Here is a 26,214-nt window from a genome sequence, read left to right as displayed (position 1 = left end):
CCAGTCTCCCCGGTCGTAGTCCAGGAGGTCTCCAACTCTCGTGACTTCTGCCAGGATCAAGCTCTGGCGCATCGAGCGGGACTCTGGCACCTGCACACACAGCTGGGGGTTGTGTAGCAGGGGCTCCATGACGAGATCTACCCCCTCGGTGGCCTCCACAGACCTGGTCGTTAAAAACAGTTTCCAAGTCCGGAGGAGGTCCTGGTAGAAGACCGGCAGCCCAGAGAGGTCTCACAGAAGACCTCCCGGACGGGGATAAAAGAGCTGCCGGTCATATCGGAGCCCTTGGATGCGGCGCAGGGTGGCGTGCGCCAGTGTGCTCCACGCTGAACTGCCTGCACCATAGAGGAGCCTCTGTAGGGCCTGGAGGCGGAAGACACGGACCTGAGTGTGTAGACACTTCAGGCCCTGTCTTCCTTCCTTCAGGGGTAGATGAAGAACCCCTACAGGGGCCCAGTGCGTTCCTGACCAAAAGAACCCCAGAACCGATGTCCGGAGGTTGGTCAGGAAACCCAGGGCCGGGACCAGGTTGTTGAGCCGGTACTAGAGCATGGACAGGACTAGTTGATTAAGCACCAGCTCTCTCCCTCGGAGGGAGAGACATCAGAGTAGTCTCGTCCATTTCCAGAGCCGCTCTATCACCCCGCCCTCTAAATTTTCCCAGTTCTCCAGCGGAGAGGGATGTGTGGCAGAAAGGTAAACATTGAGGTAGAGCAGCGGACCCATGCTCCACCGGATGGTCTGAAGCGTAGGTGGGAGGGAGCTCACCTGCTGCCAGTCTCCTACCACCAAGCCAGAGCACTTGACCCAGTTGACCCGGGCGGAGGAGGCTGCCGAATAGATGGCCTGGCAAGCCTCCACCCGCACCAAGTGGCCGGGGTCCTGGATCACGAGGAGCACGTCATCAGCGTATGCCGACAGGACCAGCTGTAGTTCCGGCTCCCGCAGCACCAACCCTGTCAACCTCCTGTGGAGGAGACAGAGGAAGGGTTCAATCGCCAGAGCGTACAGTTAGCCCGAGAGGGGCCACCCCTGCCGTACTCCTCGCCCGAAGCTGACCAGTTCAGTCAGGGTCCAGTTGAGCTTAACCAGACACTCTGTGGAAGTGTACAGCACCCAGAGAAAACCCACAAACTGGGGTCCGAAGCCAAACGCCTGCAGAGTGCTCAGGAGGTACCCATGGTCCACCCTATCGAATGCCTTCTCCTGATCTAGGGACAGGAGGGAGAACGACAGACCGTCTCTATGCCCGAGTTCCAAAAGGTCCCGAACCATAAATAGGTTATCAAAGATACTGCGGTCCGGGACGGTGTAGGTCTGGTCTGGGCGGATCACGTCCGCCAGAACAGACCCTAGCTGCAGCGAGATTGCTTTCACTACGATTTTGTAGTCCGTGCTGAGGAGCAAGACGGGACACCAATTTCATAAATTGCGGAGGTCCCCCTTCTTCGGCAATAAGGTGAGCACAGCTCGCCTGCACAAAAGAGGGAGGACCCCACTCTGCAGAGACTCAGCCCAGACGGTGACTAGGTCTGGGCCGAGGATGTCCCAAAACACGCAGTAGAACTCCACGGTCAGCCCGTCCATGCCTGGAGACTTATTAGTGGGCATACGACAGAGGGCTTCCGAGAACTCGGCCAGAGTGAGAGGCAATTCTAGCCGGTCTCGGTCGCTCGCGCTGACCATAGGGAGCTCCTCCCAAAGCACTCTGCAAGCGCTAGGGTCGGTCGGATCCGGGGAGAAAAGACTTGCGTAGAAGGCTCGGGCCCTCCCACACATCTCCACTGGTTCCGTGAGGGGGGTGCCGTCTTCTGCCAGGAGGCAGGTGACGTGTTTCTTAGCCCCCCTCGTTTTCTCCAGGGCATAGAAGAAGCAGGAGCCGCGATCCATCTCCCGAAGGAGGTGGATGTGGGATCGAACAAAGGCGCCCCGGGCCCGATGGTCCTCGAGGGCCCGGAGCTCCTCCCACTTCTCCTGGCACGCTCCGCAGAGGAGCGGATCTTTGGGGCTGGCAGCCAAACGCCTCTCCAGCTCTAAGACCTCCCGTTCCAACTGCTCTATCGCCGCATTTCTCCGTCGGCTTGTGCCCCGGGTGTAGTCGTGGCAGAAAATCCGGGCGCTCACCTTCCCCAGGTCCCACCATCGCCGCGCCGAGGGAAAGGCATGCCGCTGCCCTCGCCAGGCCAGCCAGAATTCCCAGAAGGACGTCACGAAGCCCTCATCCTCCAAAGGCTGTTGTTAAAATGCCAATAGGCCGGCCCCAGCCTCTCCGCACAGAGAGAGGCTGTCACGGTGGCGGTCAGAAAATGGGGCCAGCTGAATGCTGGAGGAGTGGGCTCGTGAGAGATGGAAGTGTGATAAATAAATGCAGTCCAACCAGGAGTGGCTCGACTGATGGGCTTCCACTCGGACAAAGGTGAACATGGAAGTGTCATCTGGGTGGTGGTCACGCCAGATGTCCACTAGGGAGTGATATTCAACTATCTCCCGGAGGGTGTCCGCGGCGGCCGGGCACTGCTCGGTCCCCGAGCGGTCTCGCTCCTCGAGAGTGGTATTAAAATCCCCTCCCAGGACCAGGAACTCATGAGAATCTAAGGTGCCGAGGAAGGCAGACGCCTGCTGATAAAATTGCAGCCGCTCCGGGCCCAATGTCGGGGCATAGACGTTAACGAGGTTAACCACGAGCCCCTCTATACAGACCTGGAGATGCAGCAGGCGACCCGGCACGGCCTCGGTGACCCCCTAGCATCTCGGGCCGTAGGTCGGGAGAGAACAGGGTCGCCACTCCAGCCTGCCAAATCGTGGAATGGCTAAAGTAGACCCTGTCCCCCCACTCCAGCCGCCAACTGTCTTCGGCGGTCAGATCCGTATGGGTCTCCTGCAGGAAAATCACAGAGTACCCTCCCTCCCAAAGGAAGGAGAGCACCTGGGACCTGCGGAGAGTCCAGGGGCTCCTCGGAGGTGGTGGCAGAAGCAGCAGTTAGGGGGAGGGAGCATGGGGAAAAGAAGGGTGGAGTGAGGTCACCCAAATCCAGATTTGCTGGCAAAAGGTCATCCTCCCCCTGAGCGACCGGGGTCAGATCTCCTTGAACATGGAGGAGATGACACTTTCTGCCACGACGGTTGCCTCGGGGTTCACGGGGGCTTCAGGTAGTGTCAGGACAGAAGGGGCTTCCTCGAGGGTCTCGGAGGGGAGGGGAGACACTACCTTCCGGTGCTACCACGTCTTTCCCGGCTGACACCAGTGGATGGGACGCACTTGTGGGCAAAGCGGAAGGTTTGGCATCGGTGTCCCACTTCCTGGTCTTCCGGGGGGCCTCTGCCTTGGGTAGATGAGGCAGAGCTCAAGCCTTCCTCTTGCCTTGCTTCCCCTGGACTAAGGCCCAGCCCTCCATGGCATCATCTGGGGGCTGGTTAGCAGGGTTTGTGTCAGGGAGTAAAGGCGATGGCTCGGGGACTTGTGGGGGGAACGGTGGGGCGGCATAAGGGAAGGAGGATTCTCCCTGGGGCAGGCTCTCTCTCATGCCTGGTGGTATCTCTGTCACACCCTCCTCCATAGGCCCCGCCAGATTGTCAGCAGCAAGGGCGGGGCTCTCCCGCTCGTCTGGGCATTGTAGGGAAGGTGCCCCTTGGGCCTGAGTGGGAGAAGTGGTGGTCCGAAGAGGAGGGGGGCAGGTTCGGGTATCGGGCAGCCAGGGGTGTCGGCAATGACGGAGCCGATGTCCTGCCGGGTCTTGGGATCCCAGAAGCCCCTCCTTGCCAGGCTAAGGGGCAGTCCCTCCGGACATGCCCTGACACCCGGCAGAGGTAGCACCGGGCTTCCCCCGTGGAGAATACACCTGGTAACTGGCCCCCTGGTGGGGGACTAGGAAGGACCCCTCAAACGCCTCTCCGTCACACGCCACCGACAGCAGCAGAAGCTGCACTTGCCGGCGGAACAAAAAGATGTGATGGAGGGTGGGGTCCTTGCAGCCCAACGGGAGAGGGCTGATGACAGAAACAGGTTTCCCCAGGGTGGAAAGGGCAGCTAACAGGGCAGCATTGGGGAGAAAAGGAGGGACGGAGGTCAGGACCAGGTGGACGCCCAGGTCCTCTAGTGGCTCTAGGGGGACAAACACCCCCCACCGCCAGGCCCCTTTCCACTGCCTCCTGGGCGGCAGCCTCCGATGCTAAGAAGAAGATGACCTTCCCATACATTTTGGAGGCTGCCACAATGGCCAAGGGCCCCACCACCCTCGCCGACGCCCGCACATAGGTCTCCACATGGGGCGAGGCAGGCACCAGGAGGCATCGAACACCGTGCTCCGTGTCACACCCCCGTGTCCCTACAAACACAGTCATGACACAGTCAATGCCTCCCCCCATACGAGAGCACAGTTCAAAAGTTACTCAGTCTTGGGCCCCCTCCACGGCGATTTGTAAGTTCCCCAGGTGGTTTCTTCTGGTAGACGGCTGTTTCTCTGTCTGTTCTGGGTTTTCTTTTTTGCACTCCAGAAATGCCGGAGCAAGTGATAAGATTCCTCTCAACCAGAGACGGGTCCGCAGACAAACAGCAAGCGGCTGGGTCTGGGGGCTGGGTCCTTCCACTCCCCACTCCGGGGAAGCGGGCCAGCAGGCCCCCCCTCTCTCGGGGGGGGGGGGTTCAGCTGGAGCGGCAGCAGCATCCGAGGGCAGGCAGGTGCTAACAGCCGGCCAGTAGCAGGCCAGCACTCTAGCAACAGCGGAGAAAGAAAAAAACAACACAAGGAAAAGAAAGGGGGGAGAGTGTCTGGCCCGGTCGGGGGGGAAGCTGAAAGCAGGGGCAAAAGCAAGGAAAGCCCAGGCCAGAGGGCAGTAGCAAGAGAGCAGGCTAAGTAGGTCCCTCTTCCCTGGGTAAGGTAACAGGGAAGGTTCCAGAACAGGAACTTTCTGGAGACAATTAAGACAGGCTGATTAGAACACCTGCAGCCAATCAAGAAGCAGCTAGAATCAATTAAGGAAGGCTAATAAGGGCACCTGGGGTGTGCATGTGAGGAGCTGGGAGCAAGAGGCACTCGGAGCTGAGAGTGAGAACGCGGACCGTTGGAGGACTGAGGTGTACAAGCATTATCAGACACCAGGAGGAAGGTCCTATGGTGAGGATAAAGAAGGTGTTGGGAGGAGGCCATGGGGAAGTAGCCCAGGGCATTGTAGCTGTTGCACAGCTGTTCCAGGAGGCACTCTAGACAGCTGCATTCCACAGGGCCCTGGGCTGGAACCTGGAGTAGAGGGCGGGCCCTAGTTCCCCCCAAATCCTCCCAACTCCTGGTCAGACACAGGAGGAGTCAACCTGGACTGTGGGTTCAGAAAAATGGCCAAGCTGAGGGCTGCTGTGAAGCTCCAAGGCGAGCAAATCTGCAAATAAGCGCAAGACCCACCAAGGTAGAGCAGGAACTTTGTCACAATACGTACATACAATAATGTAAATATTAAAAAATCTTCATCAGCTTTTCCATCTCCCAGACAGTACAGAATAATTTCCTGTGTTCGTGAGAATTTTGTCCCTCTAGATGTCAATGACTCAAGCCCTGAAGTTTCCCCCACTTTCAGGAAATTCCTCCCAATATACAGCCTAATTTCTCCTTTGCTCAGTTTCATCTGATTTAGTTATGCCACTATCTATACAATTGCTGTTTGCCATCTGAACAAGTTCTCTCTTGTGTCCTTCAGACACCTGTATACTGCTGTCAGACCAATTTTGGTCATCATGTTGCCAAAGTATACATATTTAATTATCTGAATCTTTCCTCCTAAGTTATTCTCGCCATCCCTTGGCAAATAATGTTGCTTTTTCTGAATTTACTCCCCTTTTTCAATATCTTTCTGGTACACAGAACTGAACACAGAATTTTAAATAGTCTTACCTGCTCTGAACAGCATGGATCAATGTAACCAAAAGCTTAAGAATTCGGGCAATAATGGGCTATGTCTGCTTCTCTCCTCCTGCCTATCTGTTGATGGTAATTAACCAGCTGTGTAGGTGCAAGCAACTTGGTTTCAGTTTTAGGGATGAAGATTCCTCCCCCTTGCTCCCTTGTAAATTCCACAGTCTTTGTAGTGTCAAGAGTGGACCTTCATTTTTTTTTAATGGCTCAGATGCAGCAATCTTATGCAGGCGAAACTTCTATTTTAACCTCTCTCAAAATGAAGTAGGTAATTATATAACAATAGGTACATTGTATAGTGTCTGTCTTCCTGGAAATCATCTGTTGGTTTATGTACACCTACAGTTACTACAAAGAAACATATCATTGGAAGGGTTTGTTGGAAATTTGATGGTAGCAGTTTTTCTCCTCAATATATTTTTAAACCTGTGAACTATGGGCTTCATATACAGTGCTTTTTAAGAAGCCTTGACCACACAGTAGGGAGAAGTCACAAGTTGTGTTATCTGGCAGCCCATGTTTCCTAGTGGAACAAGTTTCTGCTTAATGCAGCCTTGTACAACATAACATGCTGCAATACAACAAATAAGAGATGTCAAAACCATGTGTGAATTTAGAGGAAGTGCTATGTGGTGGTGTGACAGAGTGGACTAGGCCCTTGCTGGAGGCCTCAGTGTCCTGCCATACCTGTCCCAGGAAAGGAGCAGCAGAGGATTCCTCCAAGCAGCCTACAGTGGCTGCAGGGAGCAGCCAGTCAGGGCCCAGGGTGGGCCATATAAAAGGAGCTGCAGAACCAGAGGTAGTCAATTCCTTGCTGGAGCCAGAGGAATGCAGATGGTGCTCTTGGCTGGCCAAAGGGATAGCTTAGTGCTGGCAGGGACTGAGGTGGTGAGGCAGAGCTCCTGGTTGGCTGCTGGGCCTGAACTTAGATGAGCCCTGAGGTAAGAGTGAAACTTTGGCGAAGACTGGGCCCATGGGGAAACTGAACTACTTAGCGGCCCAGCTGGGGACAGAAGGAACCAAGAGGGCAAAACCATTGCCTGCAGGAAGGAAGCCCTGGGGGTACAGCCCAATACCAGGGCGCAGACTATTTAGACTGCAGACACACCTAACCAGAAGGGGTGTTTGTGAGAGGTGGGTGCCATGCTGTTACAGGTTATAAGCAAGTCAAGACTAACTAACATATAATTACAGAAATTAGGGAGGGGGGGGGACTTTGAGTCCATCCTCTCCCCTACCCAGAAACACCAAAAGTTCCTTACAATATATTTTAAAAAACCCAAGCAATGGGGCTTCCATTATTTCTCTTCAGAGACTATTCCACAGTGAACAAGATATCATAAGACTGGATCTTCTGCTCGAGTGGAAAACACTCTCTGAGGGAACTCTGTAGGAGGAAAACTCCTCAAGAATCCTATTGTGGAGTTCCTCCTCTGTCATTCCATTGGGGGCTGGGTTTGCACAACCTGTGCAATAGGCTATGAAGTTCTGGGATCTGCAAGAGGCCAGAGCCATCTTCATGTATGCCCTATGCCTCCAATTGGCTCTGATCTCTCACAGCACCAGCCCTTGCTCTATTTCCTGCCCCACCTCTGAAGGGCTGGGTAGATGGGCATCTCAGCATATTTGATGTTTGTCTTAAAGCCCCAGCTCTTGCATTAATTTGATAAGGTGAGGCTCTTTTCTTTTTTTAAAAAAAAAAAAGATTTCTGAGCTTCCTGGTTGTGGAGAAGACCCTTAAAATGTGAGCCAAGTACTCCCTAAAGCAGAGGTGGGCAAACTACGGTCTGCAGGCCACATCCAACTGGGGAGGCTAGCCCCTGACCCCTCCTCTACTGTTCCCCCTCAGCCTCAGCTCACTGTGCTGTCAGCACTCTGGGCGGCAGGGCTGCGAGCTCCTGCCGGCCAGCGCAGCAGCGTGGCTGGCTCCGGTTGGGTAGCACCGGTGCCAGTCCTGCTGCTCTGAGCAGCATGGTAAGGGGGTGGGGAGTGGGGGGTTGGATAAGGGGCAGGAGGTTGCAGGGGTCAGTCAGGGAGCAGTTGGATGGGGCGGTCAGGGGACGGGGAACAGGACAGGTTTGTTAGGTGTGGGAGTCCTACAGATAGATGTTAGTTGAGGCAACTCTACTGAATTGCACCATTTATACCAACAGAGAATTTGGCCCAGAATCTATAACCATAGGTGTAAGTTTCATTTTCACTAATAAGATTCAAAATGAAGCAATTAAAACTAGGGAAGATCTAGTACAGGACTGGAACTTATACTAACATTTGCAACTGTCCTGACCTACTAAAAAAACATTTCATATGAATGAAAACAAAACTTACTCACGTTGTAGGATGCATCATTATTGCACCAAAGTTATTCAATTTACCTGTAAAAGAATGAATCTCTACCACATTGTTGGGTTGATGTTACTCATTTGAGACAAGCAGCCACATCTTATTTCTTTTACTTTCATTTGCAACATGAATTTCAAATTATGTGTTTCTCCTGAGTATTCAGTATATGTAAAATAAAATAGCAGCCCTCACTCAATATTACTGTCTTGATGGTCACACAGCAGGATTGTACCCCGGCCCTGAGTAGTGAATCGTGAAGACCCTCCATGTACTGATATCCCTGTTTCCGTATGGAAGTGGGGTTCAGCCACTTTCATACCACCACTGCCCACACAGACCCTCCAGATACCTTTCCACATATCCAAGCCCTGCACAAGCGTGGGGGATGAGACTGTGTGAACTGGAAGGGACACATCATCCCTACTCCAGACCCATGGAAAATCTTCAGAAAAGATAGTACAGCCAGTAAGCAGTGCACAGTGATAGGGCAGCTCCGTTACAACCACATGAATGAAAAGTCATGTGAAGACAGAAAAATTAGTCTTAATCATGAAGAATTTGTTCTATTCTTCTGAGTAACTAATACAAGTACATGGTGTGATAGGATGTTCACCCCCAGACTTGCCCTGAAGGGGTTAATGTAAACTAAGAAGGGGGCCAATTAACCAGATAGGAAGTCAGGGTGCTGTAGTGAAGTAGTCTGCAGTCACTCTTTGGAAGAAAGGATGGGGGGGGGTCTGCTTGGGGGCTACAGAGCCAAAGTAGCCTATAGTTACTCTCTGGGAGGAAGATGTTTTGGGCAGGGTGGATTTGATTTAAATCTCTAGTCAGGAAGACTCGATTTAATCATGGATTTCTACATAAAAAGTGCATTCTTGTTGGTTGGTATAACCTTAATACGTATTCTTCACAACTCAGAGATAGATGTAGGTTTCATTTTTAGAAGGTACACGCTGTACATTTTTAAAGTGATTTATTTTGAAAACTTTTCAGATTAGTTTTACAGCTATATCAGAAAAGGAATGATTGTTTGGTTATTTCATTTACCAAAGGTAATTGAAGATATTTATGAAGTCATTGGGAGGTGAACTATCTCCAAATCAACAGGTTAATCATTAATAGTTGAAGGATTTTCTTGCCATGCTGTATTAGGAGGAGAACATCACCAGACAAACATTTACATTGTTTTAGTTAACTAAAACAACAGCATTATATATTCTGGATTTTTTTCTTCAACAGCAAGCATAATATTTTAACAAAACAAGCATACGAATTTTTGAATTTAGTTAAACATTCAGGTTTTTTTAAAATCAGGTTTGGTTTTGTTAAACAATTTTAACTAAAATAGTTAAATGAAATATTTTTTTAAAAAAAAATTAAATTGACTGTCAGCCAGGTCAACATGAGAAACTTAAAATATTGGCTTCTGCAGCTAACTCATCATCTTCACCTTCATTTTCCTGTTTGTTCATAATCTGGAAAAGAAAAGCCAGCTTTCCTGCTTTTTCAGGTCCCAAATGATTTCTCAATTTGGAATGAATTAATCCAAAGGAAGAAAATATTCTTTCTACACTGGCAGAAGCTACTGCTGTTAAAAGTGAGATTGTCACTTCAACAGTCTGAATCCAAGTGCTTAAGTGACTTCCACCAGTTCAAAACATCATCAGCAAACATATATTCCTTGAATGGTTCTTATTTCCAAACTGGGTCATTATAGGTTTTCCCTTCTAATGAGAGAATGGTATGGTAGATCTCAATTCAATGAAGCTTACACTGAGAAAGACCTCAAGACTACTGGAATATGCTGCTCAAACAGTTTCACTTTTGTTTCTACTGCCTGTCCCTCCCTTCTCACCTTTATCTCCAGACTTCTTCTCTTTATCCAGATCTATTCTGCCCCCAACAATTTTCTATTCATAGGCACCAACTTTCCCCAGTGCTGGTGGGTGCTCACGCCCCCCTGCCACTGGCCCTGTCCCGACTCCACCCTTTCCCCGCCCCCATTCCAACCACTTCCCCAAAGTCTCTGCCCCATCCCTGCCCCTATTGAACCCCGTCCCCAAATCCCTGCCCAGGCCCTGCCTCTTCCCTGAGCGTGCCGCATTCCCCCTCCTCCCCAGCGCTTGCCATGTGAAACAGCTGTTTTGCAGCACAAGCGCAGGGAGCTGGGGGAAAAAGCGGGCATGAAGCGCACTCAGGGGAGGAGGCGGAGGTGAGCTGGGGCAGGGCAGGGAGCTGCCGGGGGGTGCCAATTTTTACCTGTGGGTGCTCCGGCCCTGGAACACCCACAGAGTTGGCGTCTATGCTTCTATTCATTGAACTTTTTGAAACTTTGCACTTTTAGAGAGAGGTACAAAGGGATCGACACTCTGTACACAAATAGGGTTGAGGTCTGTTATTTGTCACCTCTATAGATTTTCATTATTTAAAAACATTTTTGCTGTTAACCATCATGTTATCTCTGGAGACACAAATCCATAGTTTGAGAACTGCAAAACTCAGCATCTCTGATGGTATCTTCCAGACTGAGCACTGAATCCCATAGGGTAGATAGAAAGATTAACTTAAATCTATACAGAAGCCCCTGATACCCCATAAGATTGGGTCTCTAATCCATGAACTACTGGAACTCATTTACAAAGCTTTTCTTTACATTATATTACATGAATATATTGTCTCATACTATAGAATTTATAATTCCTATTCCATGATAAGATATCTTTGAGCTATAATGTATCTTTATCTTTAGACAGGTTTTTCCCAAAAAGCATTTTATCAAAAAAATCAGATATAAATTTAAAAAAAACCCATGTATTTATTTAAATCATTGATTTTATCCACCATGGTTTTGCGGCTGGCAAATGCAGAGAAGCAGGGGCCAGGAGATTAGGAAAGGCTCAGGGAGGAAGCAGTAAGGTCCAGAATGGAACAGGCTTTCTCTGCTGATTAGAGGGTCCTTGAACTGGAAGCCAGAGTAGAGGGCAAGCCTGGGTTCCCCTACCAGCCACTGGGCAAGTGGCACCATCTGGGCAGTGAATGGGAAGACTGCCTGAGCCTGTTTGTAAGAAGGGATTTTGGTGCCCCAGAAGGGGAGGGCACATGTAATTTGGTCATAGGGCTAAACCATGAACACAGAGTATCTTGCCAGGCTAAGAGCCAGCAAGAGAAGGCAGGGTGTATAGCGAGAGGCAGAAAGGTGTCAGACCTGCAATCAGCTAATCCCCAGAGCGATCAGGTGAGGCACACTTACAGTGAGCAAACCCAGTGACATGGAAATAATTTACTGTAGAGTCCTTAAACTGCCTGTGAAGTATAACAATTCTTTATCAGGGGAGCCAGGAGCCACCCATGCAACATATGATTGCAGTCTGATGTAGTGCTAGGGTGGAGGAGGACTTTTTGTTCCACCCCACTCTGGAAACATATCAGAAATTGCTTCATAGATTCCAAAGCCATAAGGGACCATTGTGATCACCTAGTCTGACCTCCTGTATGACACAGGCCAGAGTTTTCCCAACATAATTTCTAAAGAATGAATGTTTTTCTAAAAAATCATCTTGATTTTAAAAATTGCCTCTGAGGCAGCTAGGGGCTGTCAGGTTACTGAATGAGAGAGTAAGCAGAGGAGGTTCTCTCTTGCTTCTAAGTAGAAAGAGAGTTGAGTATGTGCTATTTAGGATGTCTTCAGTAGCACATCTAACATTCTTTGTTAGCAGGAAGCAAAAAACATGCTAAAGTGGGACATAAACTACGCAAATTGTTTTTGCTATACCTCCGCTGGAATCTTGCCAAGGTTGGATGACTTTTATGCAGGATCAAGCAGAGTGTAGAAGAGAAGGCAATACTGTAGGAATAGATGGATGCTGTGAGGGACACATAAGGACAATTCCCATAGCGAACCCAAGCACTATAAGAGGTATAGAACAGGAAAGCAAGGGGAAGGAGGGAAGGAAGAAAGGAACAGGGTAGAATAAAGGGAACCAGCAACAATGGAACTCTTAGCATTGAACAAGGGGGGAGTGACAGTTGTGGAAAGGAAGGGAGCACAGAGGACCTGATCCAAAGCCCACTGACATCAATGAGTCTTGTCATTGACTTCAGTGGGTTTTTGATCAAAACCAGAGTTAAGAGATAAGAGGAACAAAGAGGGAAGGGAGACGGAAGGTGCAAAGGAAATTAGGGCACCAGCCTAGAACTCAGAAGACCAGCCTTCAATGCCATGTTCCACCACAAAATTTCCTGTGTGACCTTGGGCAACTCACTCAGCCTTTCTTGGCCTCATTTCCCCATCTGTAGAATGGGGATAATAGTACTTTCCTACATTAGAGATACTATATTGTTGGGCTAACTGCATTAAAGATTGTGAGATGCTCAGATTCAACAGAAATGGGGAGGGCACAATTATATAAGATAGATAGGACATAGACCCACTAGAACAGGGGTCGGCAACCTATGGCACGCATGCCAAAGACGGCACGTGAGCCAATTTTTAATGGCACACTGCTGTCTGCCGGGGACCATGGCAGACAGCAGTGTGCATTAAAAATCCTGCCCGACCCGGTCCACTCTTCTCCACGCCCCGGTCACCGCTCTCTCCTTGCAGGGCAGGCAAGCTTCCCCCTCCCCCGGCCTCTTCCCAGAGCATGCTGGGTTCCTGCTCCTCTTCCTCTCCCTCCCTGAGGGCGATCAGCTTATGGCCCTTGCTACGGAGGGAAAAGTGGAGCCGCAGCGGGCTCTCTGCTCCGGGGACCTTGGGGAAGGGGGTGGAATCGGCATATCCCCTCCAGCCCCCTGTTGTGAGCTATTCAGGGCAGGGAGCTGGGAGCACCCCCATGACCCCAGCACACACCTCCAGCCCTCTCTCCTGACCCCCTGCATACCCTCACACACCCCCTGCCCTGAGCCTTCCCCACACACACCCAGCCCTCTGCCCTGACCTCTCCCCCCCACGATCCCAGCCTTGACTCCAGCACCCCCCACATACCCAGCCCCCTGCCCTGACTCCTGCACCCTCCTTGCACCCCCAGCCCCCCCACACCCCATGCCCTGACTCTTGCACCCCCCCATCCCCACCCTGAGCACCAAACGGGAGCTTCTGCACCCCCCCACACATTCCCACCTGCACCGCTCACACCAAATGGGAGCTGCCCAGGTAAGCACTCTACACCCAAACCTTCTGCCCCAACCCTGAGCCCCCTCCCTCATTCTAGCTCCTGGCCAGACCCTGCACCTCAACCCCCAGCCTGCTCCTTCACCCCCAGCCCTGCTCTCAGCGCACTCCCACCCCTCATCTCAGTGCAGAGAGAGGAAGAGAATGGCTAGAACCAGGGAGAAGATAGGTACCTACTGTATGTGGGCAGGGCTGGGATCCCAGACCGGCAGTGGGCTGAGCGGGGCTGGCAGCCGGGACCCTGGCTGGCAGGAGCCGGCGGATGGAACCCCAGACCGGCAGTGGGCTGAGCTGCTCAGCCCACTGCCGGTCTGGGATCCCAGCTGCCAGCCCCGCTCAGCCCACTGTCAGTCTGGGGTTCTGGCTGCTGGCCCCTTGCCAGCCAGGGTCCCCGCCACAGGCCCCACTCAGCCCACTGCCGGCCTAGGTGAACAGAACCCCAGGCCAGGAGCAGGCCAGCAGTGTAAGCATTTTAATTTAACTTTAAATGAAGCTTCTTAAACATTTTGAAAACCTTGTTTACATATGACAATAGTTTAGTTATATAATATATAGATTTATAGAGAGAGACTTTCTAAAAAATGTTAGTGTATTATTGGCACGCAAAACCTTAAAGTGAATAAATGAAGACTCAGCACACCACTTCTAAAAGGTTGCCGACCCCTGCACTAGAAGAAGTGAGAAACTGGAGAGAGAAGAAGGAAATAAAGATATATTAGAAGAAACCCAAAGGAGAACTAGAGAATACAAGAGAAGTGTATACCAGATCCTTGGTCACCTAGATACTCACAGTTGTCACAATAGTTTGCTCTTTCCATCTCACACATCAGTATTATTAGAGGGCTTACAGGCCAAGTTATAGCCTTGTGCATACTCCCTGCCTCAGATTATGCTTTGTCACCTGTGTAAACAAACCAATGGCTAATGGGGTAACACAAGCTATCTCTCAGGGCATAATCCTAAAACAATGTGGTTGCATAGCTATCACTGAAAGCATCATCTGAACACCAATTAAAAGGTGGCAAATTCAAGACTGATGAAATACTTTTTCGTACAATCCATAGATTGTGGCACTCAGGGCTGCATGAAATAATTGAAGCTAAGAATTTAGCAAGATTCAAAAAGGGTGTGAAGAGATATATATGGATAAGATGAATATCCAGAGTTATTAGTTGATACTAACAAATTTTGGAAGGGATGTTAAACCTCATGCTTCAGGGTTTAAGCCCATCTTTAACTGTTAGAGATCAGGATGAGACCTAACGTGGAATAATCTGCCCTTCATATCTACCCACTGCAGGATTCTTATACTTTCCTCTGATGCAACTGGTGCTGGCCACTGTTGGAGACTGTGATGAAGTATATACCCTATCCTGGTTCTGAAAGGATTAATGTCAACCTGAGAGGCCAGTTAATCCATGTGGCTGCATGTGGAGGTGGACCAGCCCCATTAAAGATGAGTCCCAGCTGGTAAAGCTTGGTGATGACAATAAAGAAAGGACATCAGTAACAGAAAGTTAGTGAGAGTAGGGCTGGAGGTAGCGAAGCCTGGGACCAGACTGATTGTTCTAAGTCAGGAGGAAGCGAAGCCCAGTGATGGTAAAGCCTAAGAGGCATTTGGATTGAAGTTTGAGGCCGCAGGGAGAGAAAAGAACTCCGACGCTCTGGGACTAGAGAGTGGAGAGACTGAGAGAGTTAAGGAGGAAGTCCAGAGGAAGAGCTGGCCCTGGGATCCTCTCCTAGGTAGAGAAGTCAAGCAGGAGGCTAGGAGAGACCCAGAGTAGTCACTAGGGGTGTAGCAGATGCTGGTGGTGAGGAGCCCTGATAAAAAGGCAGGATTTGGACTTCCAGGAAGAGAGCCCTGGCAGGCATTCAGTGGAGGAAGAGAGCAAGGCAAACCTAAAAGGAAAGACAGCTCAAATCTGAGGAGGCCGGAAGTTGGTGTAAGTTTATACCTTCACTTGGGGATTTGTTGGGGGATTCCAGAGGATAACCTGCCCCTGAAACAGGGGTGAATTTAGAGAAACTATGGAAGAAGCCTACTGACCAGCTATGGTAGGAAGGAGTCTTGGAGACAAAAGCAAGGAGTCTTAAGGAGCAGACCTGGGGTGATGGCTATAGGGTCCCTAGACTGGAGCCCAGTGCAACAGGCAGGCCTGGATTCCCTTACCAGCCACAGATAAGATGGCATGAAGCCACTGAGAAAGGGATATGGACGACTGGCAGCCCTGAGAAAAGGGTGTATGGACCACTGGGTCCAGAATTGTGGGTGGCAGACCAGACAGAGGGATGAGTCATTTGTTTTTGTTGGACTTCCTGTTACCACAAAAAGAGCAGTCTAAACATGCCCTGTCAAAGAGCTGAGTCCTGAGAAGCAGCAGACCACCACAGGACTGAAGTAGCCATCAGCAGGAAGCACTAGAAGAAGAAAGCTGAATATGTCACACCAAGCTGTGAGGAGACATGCCAGCTGTGAGTCAACTCTTCCACAGAGACACATTGGAGTAGATAGACCTTAAGTCTGATCCAGTATGTCAATTCTGATGTGGATGCAGAAGTGTAACCAATATAATAATTTGGCCTGCACACCCTCTGTCACAGTTCAGGGCAACTGCACCTGTATTTCCCCTTCCATGGTCCACCGAGGGCAACCACTCTAGCCTCCCAGCTCCTCAGCTGTCACCTCTTGGGTAGAGAACTGTGCCTCTCTCCCTCCTGACCAGGGTTTTTCCAGGCTGCAGTTTTCTGTGATATTCCCAGCAAGCCAGACGGCCTCAGAAAGGGTTGCATGGTAACTTGTAACTGCTGGCAATTAAAGTTGTTCGTGGCCTCTGGAGAAAAAGCAAAGCATCTTAGGCAATGTCTATACTACAGTGGTAAGTTGACCTATGCTATACAACTCTAATTATGTACCTTAGGTTGAGTTATCGCAGGGTCTACACCGTAGGGGGTCGACGGGAGAGTTTCTCCCGTCGATTTACCTTACTCTTCTCTTTGGGGGTAGAGTACAGGGGTCGACTGGAGAGCGATCTGCTGTCAAGTTGGCGGGTCTTCACTAGACCTGCTAAATCGACCACCGGTAGATTGATCTCAGAGCATCAATCCTAGCTGTAATGTAGATATAGCCTAAGCAAAGACATTTATTCTTAAGGTGAAAGCTTTACCGAGAAAACATACACCCAAACTCCAACAAGGGCTCTGGTAGGACTCAGTCCTTTACACCCCACAAACAGGTTTTTTTGTGGTTACACATAGGTGACAGTCTTAGCTCAGAACTGGCACACCCATGAATCTTTCCTTTATACAGCTTTGGGCCTTTGAGCTTGAGACTGCACTAGAGGTAATCATAAGACAATGGTCCTCTCCTCAGGATGTAGTTTCAAAAAGCTGGGTTTTTGCATAACCAATGCAAGAAGGGCTGGATCCAATGGGTCCATCTAGCCCACTATTCTGTCTGACAGTGGCTATTGCCAGATGCTTCAAAGAGCATGAAGAAAATAAGACAATTTCCAATGATCCATCCCCTGTCATCCAGTCCCAGCTTCTGACAGTTAGAGGTTTAGAAACATCTGGAGCATAGGGTTGCATCCCTGACCATCCTGGTTGATAGCTATGGCCCTACCAAATTCACGGGCCATGTCACAGACCATGAAATCAGACCTTCCCCATAAAATCTAGCTATTGGAGGGATAGGGCTAGGGGTGCTCCAGCCAGGGGCTCCTACCATTCACTGGGCTCCAGCTGCTCTCCGCCAGGCTGGGGAGGGACAGGACTTCTGTTAGGTGGCTTATTCCTTCTCCCACTTACATCTTCTCGCATGAACAGAGAGCAACAATACCCAAAGTCCAAAGGTGCAAACAATTTGATGTTTATTGGGGTGAACTTCCAGCAAGCATGATTCCAGTTTCCTTCCTTCCTCCTTTCCAGCTCTGACACCACAGAGCCTTACACCTGTGTCCCTGTTCCCATTCCTGCCCTTCGCCAAACATGATTCCAATTTCCCCACTCCCATTCCCTGTTCCCATCTCCCCCACCCACACACCCACCCCCTCACTGCCTGATTGACTGCAGACTATATAGTAAAACTTGAATTCTGCTTAGCTATACCTTAACCAATCATTTTCCTGAAATTTAACTAACCAATCCTAACATATTGTAACATGATTATGTAACCAATTATATCCCACCACCTTAGTTTACACCCAGCAAAATTAATTATACAGCAGACAGCAACAACCACAGAACCAGACAGAGATTATACAGACAAACAATAGCAAAGTGGGAACTATAATGGCAAAACAATACAGAAGTGAGGATTTCACATCCCAGCTATTGATAAGTGAGTTCTTGCCAGACAGGATGCTAGCAAACTAAATTTTCTTTTACATTTTCTAGGCACTTCCCTTTCTCTGGAGGTGATAGGCACTATCAGGACAGGATTGTATTCCTAACAGCCTAATAGCACCTTATCTCAATGTGACTAGGTTGGAATGTGAGGATGTGACCCTTTGCTTCCCAGCTTATGGCTGCCTCTGCTGCTTAGCCAAAGGCCTTAGCCTAAGAACAGGGCCTCAGACTGTCACAGAAAGAGAAGGCCCTTACACAAGCAGACAGTGATTTGATTTTTTTATCTCTCTATAACTAGCCAAGAGATAAGAATACACCTAAATACTTAAAGTACAGGCCTTTGCAGACAAGCCTGAATATCTATATCCTAACAACTTCCTCTTCCCCTGCACAGCTGCTCTTAGGGGGAGAAACTGCAAAGCTTATAATTCATTTGCAAACTTAACACCCTTAATTTGGGCTTGAATAGGGACTGGGAGTGGCTGGCTCACAACAAAAAGCAGTTTTCCCTCTCTTGGTGTTGACACCTCCTCATCAATTATTGGGAGTGGACTACATCCACCCTGACTGAATTGGCCTTGTCAGCACTGGTTCTCCACTTGTAAGGTAACTCCCTTCTCTTCATGTGCCAGTATATTTACACCTGTATGTGTATTTTCACTCCATGCATCTGAAGAAGTGAGTTTTTTACCTACAAAAGCTTATGCCCTAATAATTTTGTTAATCTTTAAGGTGTCACTGGCCTCCTTGTTTTTGTGGATAAAGACTAACACCTACCCCTCTGATAAATAGCAGTATCCTCCCACAGCAGCCTGGGTGGCAATGGCATGGCCTAGCAGTTCAGGTATGCACCCAGAGTCCTTCATGGGGTTGCTGGTACTCAGGAGTTAGCCTGGGCTAGCTAGGTTAAAGCTAGCTTGCTATGGACGCCAGCTCCAGTCTCACCAGCTGATTGCAAAGTAGACATACCTTGTGTGACAGGTTTCAGAGTAGCAGCCGTGTTAGTCTGTATTCGCAAAAAGAAAAGGAGTACTTGTGGCACCTTAGAGACTAACCAATTTACTTGAGCATAAGCTTTCGTGAGCTACAGCTCACTTCATCGGATGCATAAAGTGGAAAATACAGTGAGGAGATTTATATACACACAGACCATGGAAAAAAATAGATGTTTATCATACACATTGAAAGGATGTGTATGATAAACTTTAGGCATCCGATGAAGTGAGCTGTAGTTCACGAAAGCTTATACTCAAATAAATTGGTTAGTCTCTAAGCCCTGGTCTACACTAGGACTTTAGGTCGAATTTAGCAGCGTTAAATCGACGTAAACCTGCACCCGTCCACACAATGAAGCCCTTTATTTTGACTTAAAGGGCTCTTAAAATCTATTTCCTTACTCCACCCCTGACAAGTGGATTAGCGCTTAAATCGACATTGCCGGCTCGAATTTGGGGTACTGTGGACAGAATTCGATGGTATTGGCCTCCGGGAGCTATCCCAGAGTGCTCCATTATGACCGCTCTGGACAGCACTCTCAACTCAGATGCACTGGCCAGGTAGACAGGAAAAGAACCGCGAACTTTTGAATCTCATTTCCTGTTTGGCCAGCGTGGCAAGCTGCAGGTGACCATGCAGAGCTCATCAGCACAGGTGACCATGATGGAGTCCCAGAATCGCAAAAGAGCTCCAGCATGGACCGAACGGGAGGTACGGGATCTGATCGCTGTTTGGGGAGAGGAATCCGTGCTATCAGAACTCCGTTCCAGTTTTCGAAATGCCAAAACCTTTGTGAAAATCTCCCAGGGCATGAAGGACAGAGGCCATAACAGGGACCCGAAGCAGTGCCGCGTGAAACTGAAGGAGCTGAGGCAAGCCTACCAGAAAACCAGAGAGGCGAACAGCCGCTCTGGGTCAGAGCCCCAAACATGCCGCTTCTATGATGAGCTGCATGCCATTTTAGGGGGTTCAGCCACCTCTCCCCAGCCGTGTTGTTTGACTCCTTCAATGGAGATGGAGGCAATACGGAAGCAGGTTTTGGGGACGAAGAAGATGATAGCTCACAGCAAGCAAGCGGAGAAACTGGTTTTCCCGACAGCCAGGAACTGTTTCTCACCCTAGACCTGGAGCCAGTACCCCCCGAACCCACCCAAGGCTGCCTCCTGGACCCAGCAGGCGGAGAAGGGACCTCTGGTGAGTGTACCTTTTAAAATACTATACATGGTTTAAAAGCAAGCATGTGAAAGGATTTTTTTTGCCCTGGCATTTGCGGTTCTCCTAGATGTAGTCCTAAAGCCTTTGCAAAAGGTTTCTGGGGAGGGCAGCCTTATTGCGTCCTTCATGGTCGCACTTCATGGAGTGGTTACTGACCACTCCAGGCCAGTAACACGTACTCGGGAATCATTGTAGAACAAAGCATTGCAGTGTATGTTTGCTGGCATTCAAACAACATCTGTTCTTTATCTCTCTGTGTTATCCTCAGGAGAGTGAGATATAATTCATGGTCGCCTGGTTGAAATAGAGTGCTTTTCTTCAGGGGACACTCAGAGGAGCCCATTCCTGCTGGGCTGTTTGCCTGTGGCTAAACAGAAATGTTCCCCACTGTTAGCCACAGGGAGGGGGGAAGGTTGAGGGGGTAGTCACGCGGTGGGAGGAGGCAAAATGCGACCTTGTAACGAAAGCACATGTGCTATGTATGTAATGTTAACAGCAAGGTTTACCCTGAAAGAGTGTAGCCACTGTTTATTATAAAATATGTCTTTTTAAATACCGCTGTCCCTTCTTTTTTTTTTCTCCACCAGCTGCATGTGTTTCAATGATCACAGGATCTTCTCCTTCCCAGAGGCTAGTGAAGCTTAGAAAGAAAAAAAAAAAAAACGCACTCGCGATGAAATGTTCTCCGAGCTCATGCTGTCCTCCCACACTGACAGAGCACAGACGAATGCGTGGAGGCAAATAATGTCAGAGTGCAGGAAAGCACAAAATGACCGGGAGGAGAGGTGGCGGGCTGAAGACAGGGCTGAAGCTCAAATGTGGCGGCAGCGTGATGAGAGGAGGCAGGATTCAATGCTGAGGCTGCTGCAGGACCAAACCAGTATGCTCCAGTGTATGGTTGAGCTGCAGCAAAGGCAGCTGGAGCACAGACTGCCACTGCTGCCCCTCTGTAACCAACCGCCCTCCTCCCCAAGTTCCATAGGCTCCACACCCAGACGCCCAAGAACGCGGTGCGGGGGCCTCCGGCCAACCAGCCACTCCACCCCAGAGGATTGCCCGAAACAAAGAAGGCTGTCATTCAATAAATTTTAAAGTTGTAAACTTTTAAAATGCTGTGCTTAAAGTGCTGTGTGGCATTTTCCTTCCCTCCTCCACCACCCCTCCTGGGCTACCTTGGTAGTCATCCCCCTATTTGTGTGATGAATGAATAAAGAATGCATGAATGTGAAGCAACAATGACTTTATTGCCTCTGCAAGCGGTGATTGAAGGGAGGAGGGGCGGGTGGTTAGCTTACAGGGAAGTAGAGTGAACCAAGGGGCGGGGGGTTTCATCAAGGAGAAACAAACAGAACTTTCACACTGTAGCCTGGCCACTCATGAAACTGGTTTTCAAAGCTTCTCTGATGCGTACCGCGTCCTCCTGTGCTCTTCTAACCGCCCTGGTGTCTGGCTGCGCGTAACCAGCAGCCAGGCGATTTGCCTCAACCTCCCACCCCGCCATAAACGTCTCCCCCTTACTCTCACAGATATTGTGGAGCACACAGCAAGCCGTAATAACAGTGGGAATATTGGTTTCGCTGAGGTCTAAGCGAGTCAGTAAACTGCACCAGCGCGCCTTTAAACGTCCAAATACACATTCTACCACCATTCTGCACTTGCTCAGCCTGTAGTTGAACAGCTCCTGACTACTGTCCAGGCTGCCTGTGTACAGCTTCATGAGCCCTGGCATTAAGGGGTAGGCTGGGTCCCCAAGGATACATATAGGCATTTCAACATCCCCAACAGTTATTTTCTGGTCTGGGAATAAAGTCCCTTCCTGCAGCTTTTGAAACAGACCAGAGTTCCTGAAGATGCGAGCGTCATGCACCTTTCCCGGCCATCCCACGTTGATGTTGGTGAAACGTCCCTTGTGATCCACCAGAGCTTGCAGCACTATCGAAGAGTACCCCTTGCGGTTTATGTACTCGGCGGCTTGGTGCTCCGGTGCCAAGATAGGGATATGCGTTCCGTCTATAGCCCCACCACAGTTAGGGAATCCCATTGCAGCAAAGCCATCCACTATGACCTGCACATTTCCCAGGGTCACTACCCTTGATATCAGCAGATCTTTGATTGCGTGGGCTACTTGCATCACAGCAGCCCCCACAGTAGATTTGCCCACTCCAAATTGATTCCCAACTGACCGGTAGCTGTCTATCGCCACTCGCTTCTCAACTGTGAGGGCTGCTCTCATCTTGGTATTCATGCGCCTCAGGGCAGGGGAAAGCAAGTCACAAAGTTCCATGAAAGTGCCCTTATGCATGCGAAAGTTTCGCAGCCACTGGGAATCGTCCCAGACCTGCAACACTATGCGGTCCCACCAGTCTGTGCTTGTTTCCCAAGCCCAGAATCGGCGTTCCACAGCATGAACCTGCCCCATTAGCACCATGATGCATGCATTGGCAGGGCCCATGCTTTCAGAGAAATCTGTGTCCATGTTCTGATCACTCACGTGACCGCGCTGACGTCGCCTCCTCGCCCGGTATCGCTTTGCCAGGTACTGGTGCTGCATATACTGCTGGATAGTGCGTGTGGTGTTTAATGTGCTCCTAATTGCCAAAGTGAGCTGAGCGGCCTCCATGCTTGCCTTGGTATGGCGTCCGCACAGAAAAAAGGCGCGGAACGATTGTCTGCCGTTGCTCTGACGGAGGGAGGGGCGACTGACGACATGGCTTACAGGGTTGGCTTCAGGGAGCTAAAATCAACAAAGGGGGTGGCTGTACATCAAGGAGTATTTCAGGCAGGACTTCACGGAGGGTTCCAATAAGAAATGGTGCACCTAAGTTATCGTTCTTATTGGAACAAGGAGGTTAGCCTGGCCTCTGATTGATACATGGCTAGATTTACCTCGCTGCACCTTCTCTGTGAGTGACTGCAGTGTGACCTAGAGGAATGAGTCCCCTAGACAGGGGAGGGGGGGAAGCAAATGAGTACAAAACAAATCTGGTCTATTTCTTGTTTTGATCCACTCCATCTATCTTTTACATCTTTGGCTGGCAGCAGAAGGACTGCATGCCATCCACATCTCATGGCTGCTCGGCAGAAGATGGTACAGTACGACTGCTAGCCATCCTCATCTCTTGCCTGCTTGGCAGAAGATGGTACAATACGACTACTAGCAATCCTCATCTCTTGCCTGCCTGGCAGAAGATGGTACAGTACGACTGCTAGCAGTCCGTATCGCCTGCCCACTCACCATAAGACGGTTCAATAGGACTGACTGCAGGACTAAAGAGAATGACCTGGTCAAGTCACTCCAAATTTAGTCCCTGCGCCCATGTCTGCCCAGGCGCTCCCAGCCGACGTGGCCAGGAGCACCTCGGACATGACAATGACGGCTACCAGTCGTACTGTACCGTCTGCTGCCACAAGGCAAGGGGTTGCTGCTACTGTGTAGCAATGCCGTACCGTGTCTGCCAGCACCCAGGAGACATAGGGTGACGGTTACCTGAGCGGGCTCTATGCTTGCCGTGGTATGGCGTCTTCACAGGTAACTCAGGAAAAAAGGCACGAAACGATTGTCTGCCCTTGCTTTCACGGAGGGAGGGAGGGAACGGGGGCCTGACGATATGTACCCAGAACCAGCCGCGACAACGTTTTAGCCCCATCAGGCATTGGGATCTCAACCCAGAATTCCAATGGGCAGCGGAGACTGCGGGAACTGTGGGATAGCTACCCACCGTGCAACGCTCCGGAAGTCGACTCTAGTCTCGGTACTGTGGAAGCACTCCGCTGAGTTAATGCACTTAATGCACTTAGAGCATTTTCTGTGGGGACACACACACTCGAATGTATAAAACCGATTTCTAAAAAACCGACTTCTATAAATTCGACCTTATTCCGTAGTGTAGACATACCCTAAGGTGCCATAAGTACTCCTTTTCTTCTTCTGTGTGACAAGACATCCCTGATTTCAAGTGGAATGCTCCAAAGACCCTTTTTCCCACCCCCTCCGGTTGAAAGTGGATTACAAATCTATGAACCCCCCTCCTTAGCTACAGGAGGGTTAGCACAGTCCAACAGCTGCCCCCTCCTCCCCCCCCCCCCGCACACAGAGGTCTGCTGGCAGACTCAGAATAATCCAACCGCCACCCCCGTTAGAACCCGCCACAAACGCCTCTGACCCCGCGGCTACAGGTCCGACAGCACGGTCTGACCCGCAGGGAGAAGGCAGAGGTAGACCCCTAGAACTGCAGGAGGAACAGAACATTCCATACGCATCCCCGCGGATTAGAACGTTCCAAACCCCTCCACCACCCCTCAGGTGCAAGAAGGAATAGAACCTTCCGCTGCCCCCATCATGCGGGGGGGTAAACTCCTACCATTCCCCTCCACCCGCTTAAGGGCCAGGCAGAATATTCCAAACACCCGCGGGGGGAGGGGAGGAGCGCCCTGCAGGCACAATGAAATCGCCCTGGTTCCCTCCTCTCCTGCTAGCAGTGAGCCTGCAACCCTAGAATTCTGGCATCCCGGAAGCTCGTTACGGGAAGCCCCGCCTTCTTCGTGACGTCACCCCCTGGGGGGCTTGGGCCAATGGGTATCCGAGTTGGGTCTGGGAGGACGACAGTGACCGTACTGCCTGTACAGGACGGGATCGGGAATATGGTCCAGGCCTGGGCTGACGCCGCTACTTAGCGAATGGGTGAGCGGGACCCGTACCGTGGCTGGGCTGTGAGGGAGGCGGCGGGGAGGGTGGGGGCTCCCCAGGAGTGTCAAGGAACTGGGTGGGGGGTCGGTCAGGGCCGGACTGGGGCTGCTTGCGGCTCCTCTCGCCCCAGGGCCCCTCCTCGTACACTCTTCACACCCCCCCCCCCCCCGCCCGATAACATGTTGGGGCTGCAGGCCCCACAGACTCCCCCCTTGCCGCCCCGGGTGTTTCTGTGCGGGTCCCCGAGCCGGTTCTGCTGGGCCCGCTCGGGGCGGCGCGCGCGTTGGGTGGGGCGAGCGCGCTGGTGAGGAGCCAGTCGAGCAGACCCTCCGCGGTGGCCGTTGAGACGGTCCGTTAACTGGCCCCGTGACCCCGGCGGAGCCGGGAGCAGAGCGGCAGCCCCGGGCCGGGCCGGGCGGGGGGAGGATAGGAGGTGTCTGGCAAGCGCCCGCTCGGCCGCCGCGCTGTCCCGCCCGCTGATCGTGCCCGGAGCTGGGGAGCGCTGCCCCGGCGGGCGGGTGCCCGGTGAACTGAGCTAACGGCGTTTTTACTAGTGCTCCCGCTTGCTCTGCCGATGTCCTGACTTCCCCAGCGCGCCTGCACGGGGAGCCGGAGCCTGCAGCCCCGTGGCGTGGGTTTAAAAGGCGACATGACTGCACGCTTGCCAGCCCTTTTTTCCTGTCCCCTCAAACTACTTCTTAATTATTCTGGTCTTTCCATCACATTCAGAAAGGCAGACGTGTGATGCCTGGAAAGAGGCGGCCTGTGACGTCCTCTTCTACTCCTATTTATAACCCAATCCCTGACATAAATGAAATGGCAGCCTAGTTTGGCACCAAAATACCCTCTAAGATAACTTAATGCCAGCATTCATACTGCTTTCATAGCAGCCAATAATAAAATGCTACAAGCGACTCGGACACATTGTATGCAAGGTGTAATTAGGTTAGAGGATTTTTTAGTGCTCTGAAAGGGTGATCCTGTAGAGTGGGAAGCTGACCTGGGAGTTGCAAGGCATTGGTTCTGTTCCCAGTTCTGCTGCTTGCCTGCTGTGTGGCCTTGGGTAAATCAGTTTGCTTCTTTGTACCTGTTTTCCCATATATGAAATGGGATTAGCTGTGCTTTGACTTCCTTTATAAAGCTCTCTGACCTTTTCAGAGGAAAAGTGCAAGGATAAGAGACAAGTATGATACTTTTTAATATAGGTAACTGAACTGAAATACACTATATGATGAGGTTGGGGGGAGAGAATGGAAATTTAAATGTTTTAAATCTCTAACCAAATCAAGAGAGCACAGAATTGAAAATGGAGATACTTTCCTTCCAGGAATCTATTAATAAAAAACAAAGCTTCATTATTTAACTACAAATCTGAAAATAAGAGCTTTTTCTCTAAGGTGGTGTACAGTTTTTCCTTCTATATGCTGTATCTACTTAAGGATAACAAATTTGTATGATTCTACTCTGGGTGAAATTGGTACTATTGTAATCAGCTAGCCTTCTGCCTACATCTATTAAGTCATATGTTTACTTGAATAAATTAAGATTATACC

General features: G+C 50.5%; 1 protein-coding gene across 2 annotated transcripts in view; it reads left to right on the top strand.

The window, feature by feature from the left end:
• The first annotated feature begins 24,541 nt into the window (after window positions 1-24,541).
• IL6ST (interleukin 6 cytokine family signal transducer) overlaps window positions 24,542-26,214 on the top strand; it is a 60,711-nt gene continuing 59,038 nt past the window's right edge. The window contains exon 1 of one of the 2 annotated variants that reach the window (XM_073343963.2): window positions 24,542-24,655. In XM_073343963.2, coding sequence (XP_073200064.1) covers window positions 24,652-24,655 — 4 coding nt within the window. In that variant the 5' untranslated portion in view covers window positions 24,542-24,651. The remainder of the gene's footprint in view (window positions 24,656-26,214) is intronic. The other variant, XM_073343962.2, reaches the window with a different exon arrangement.

Source organism: Lepidochelys kempii, chromosome 5 (assembly GCF_965140285.1).
Source record: "Lepidochelys kempii isolate rLepKem1 chromosome 5, rLepKem1.hap1, whole genome shotgun sequence".
Lineage (NCBI taxonomy): Eukaryota > Metazoa > Chordata > Testudines > Cheloniidae > Lepidochelys > Lepidochelys kempii.
Note: the sequence above shows the minus strand (reverse complement) of the source record. Positions and strands in the feature narration are given on the sequence as shown.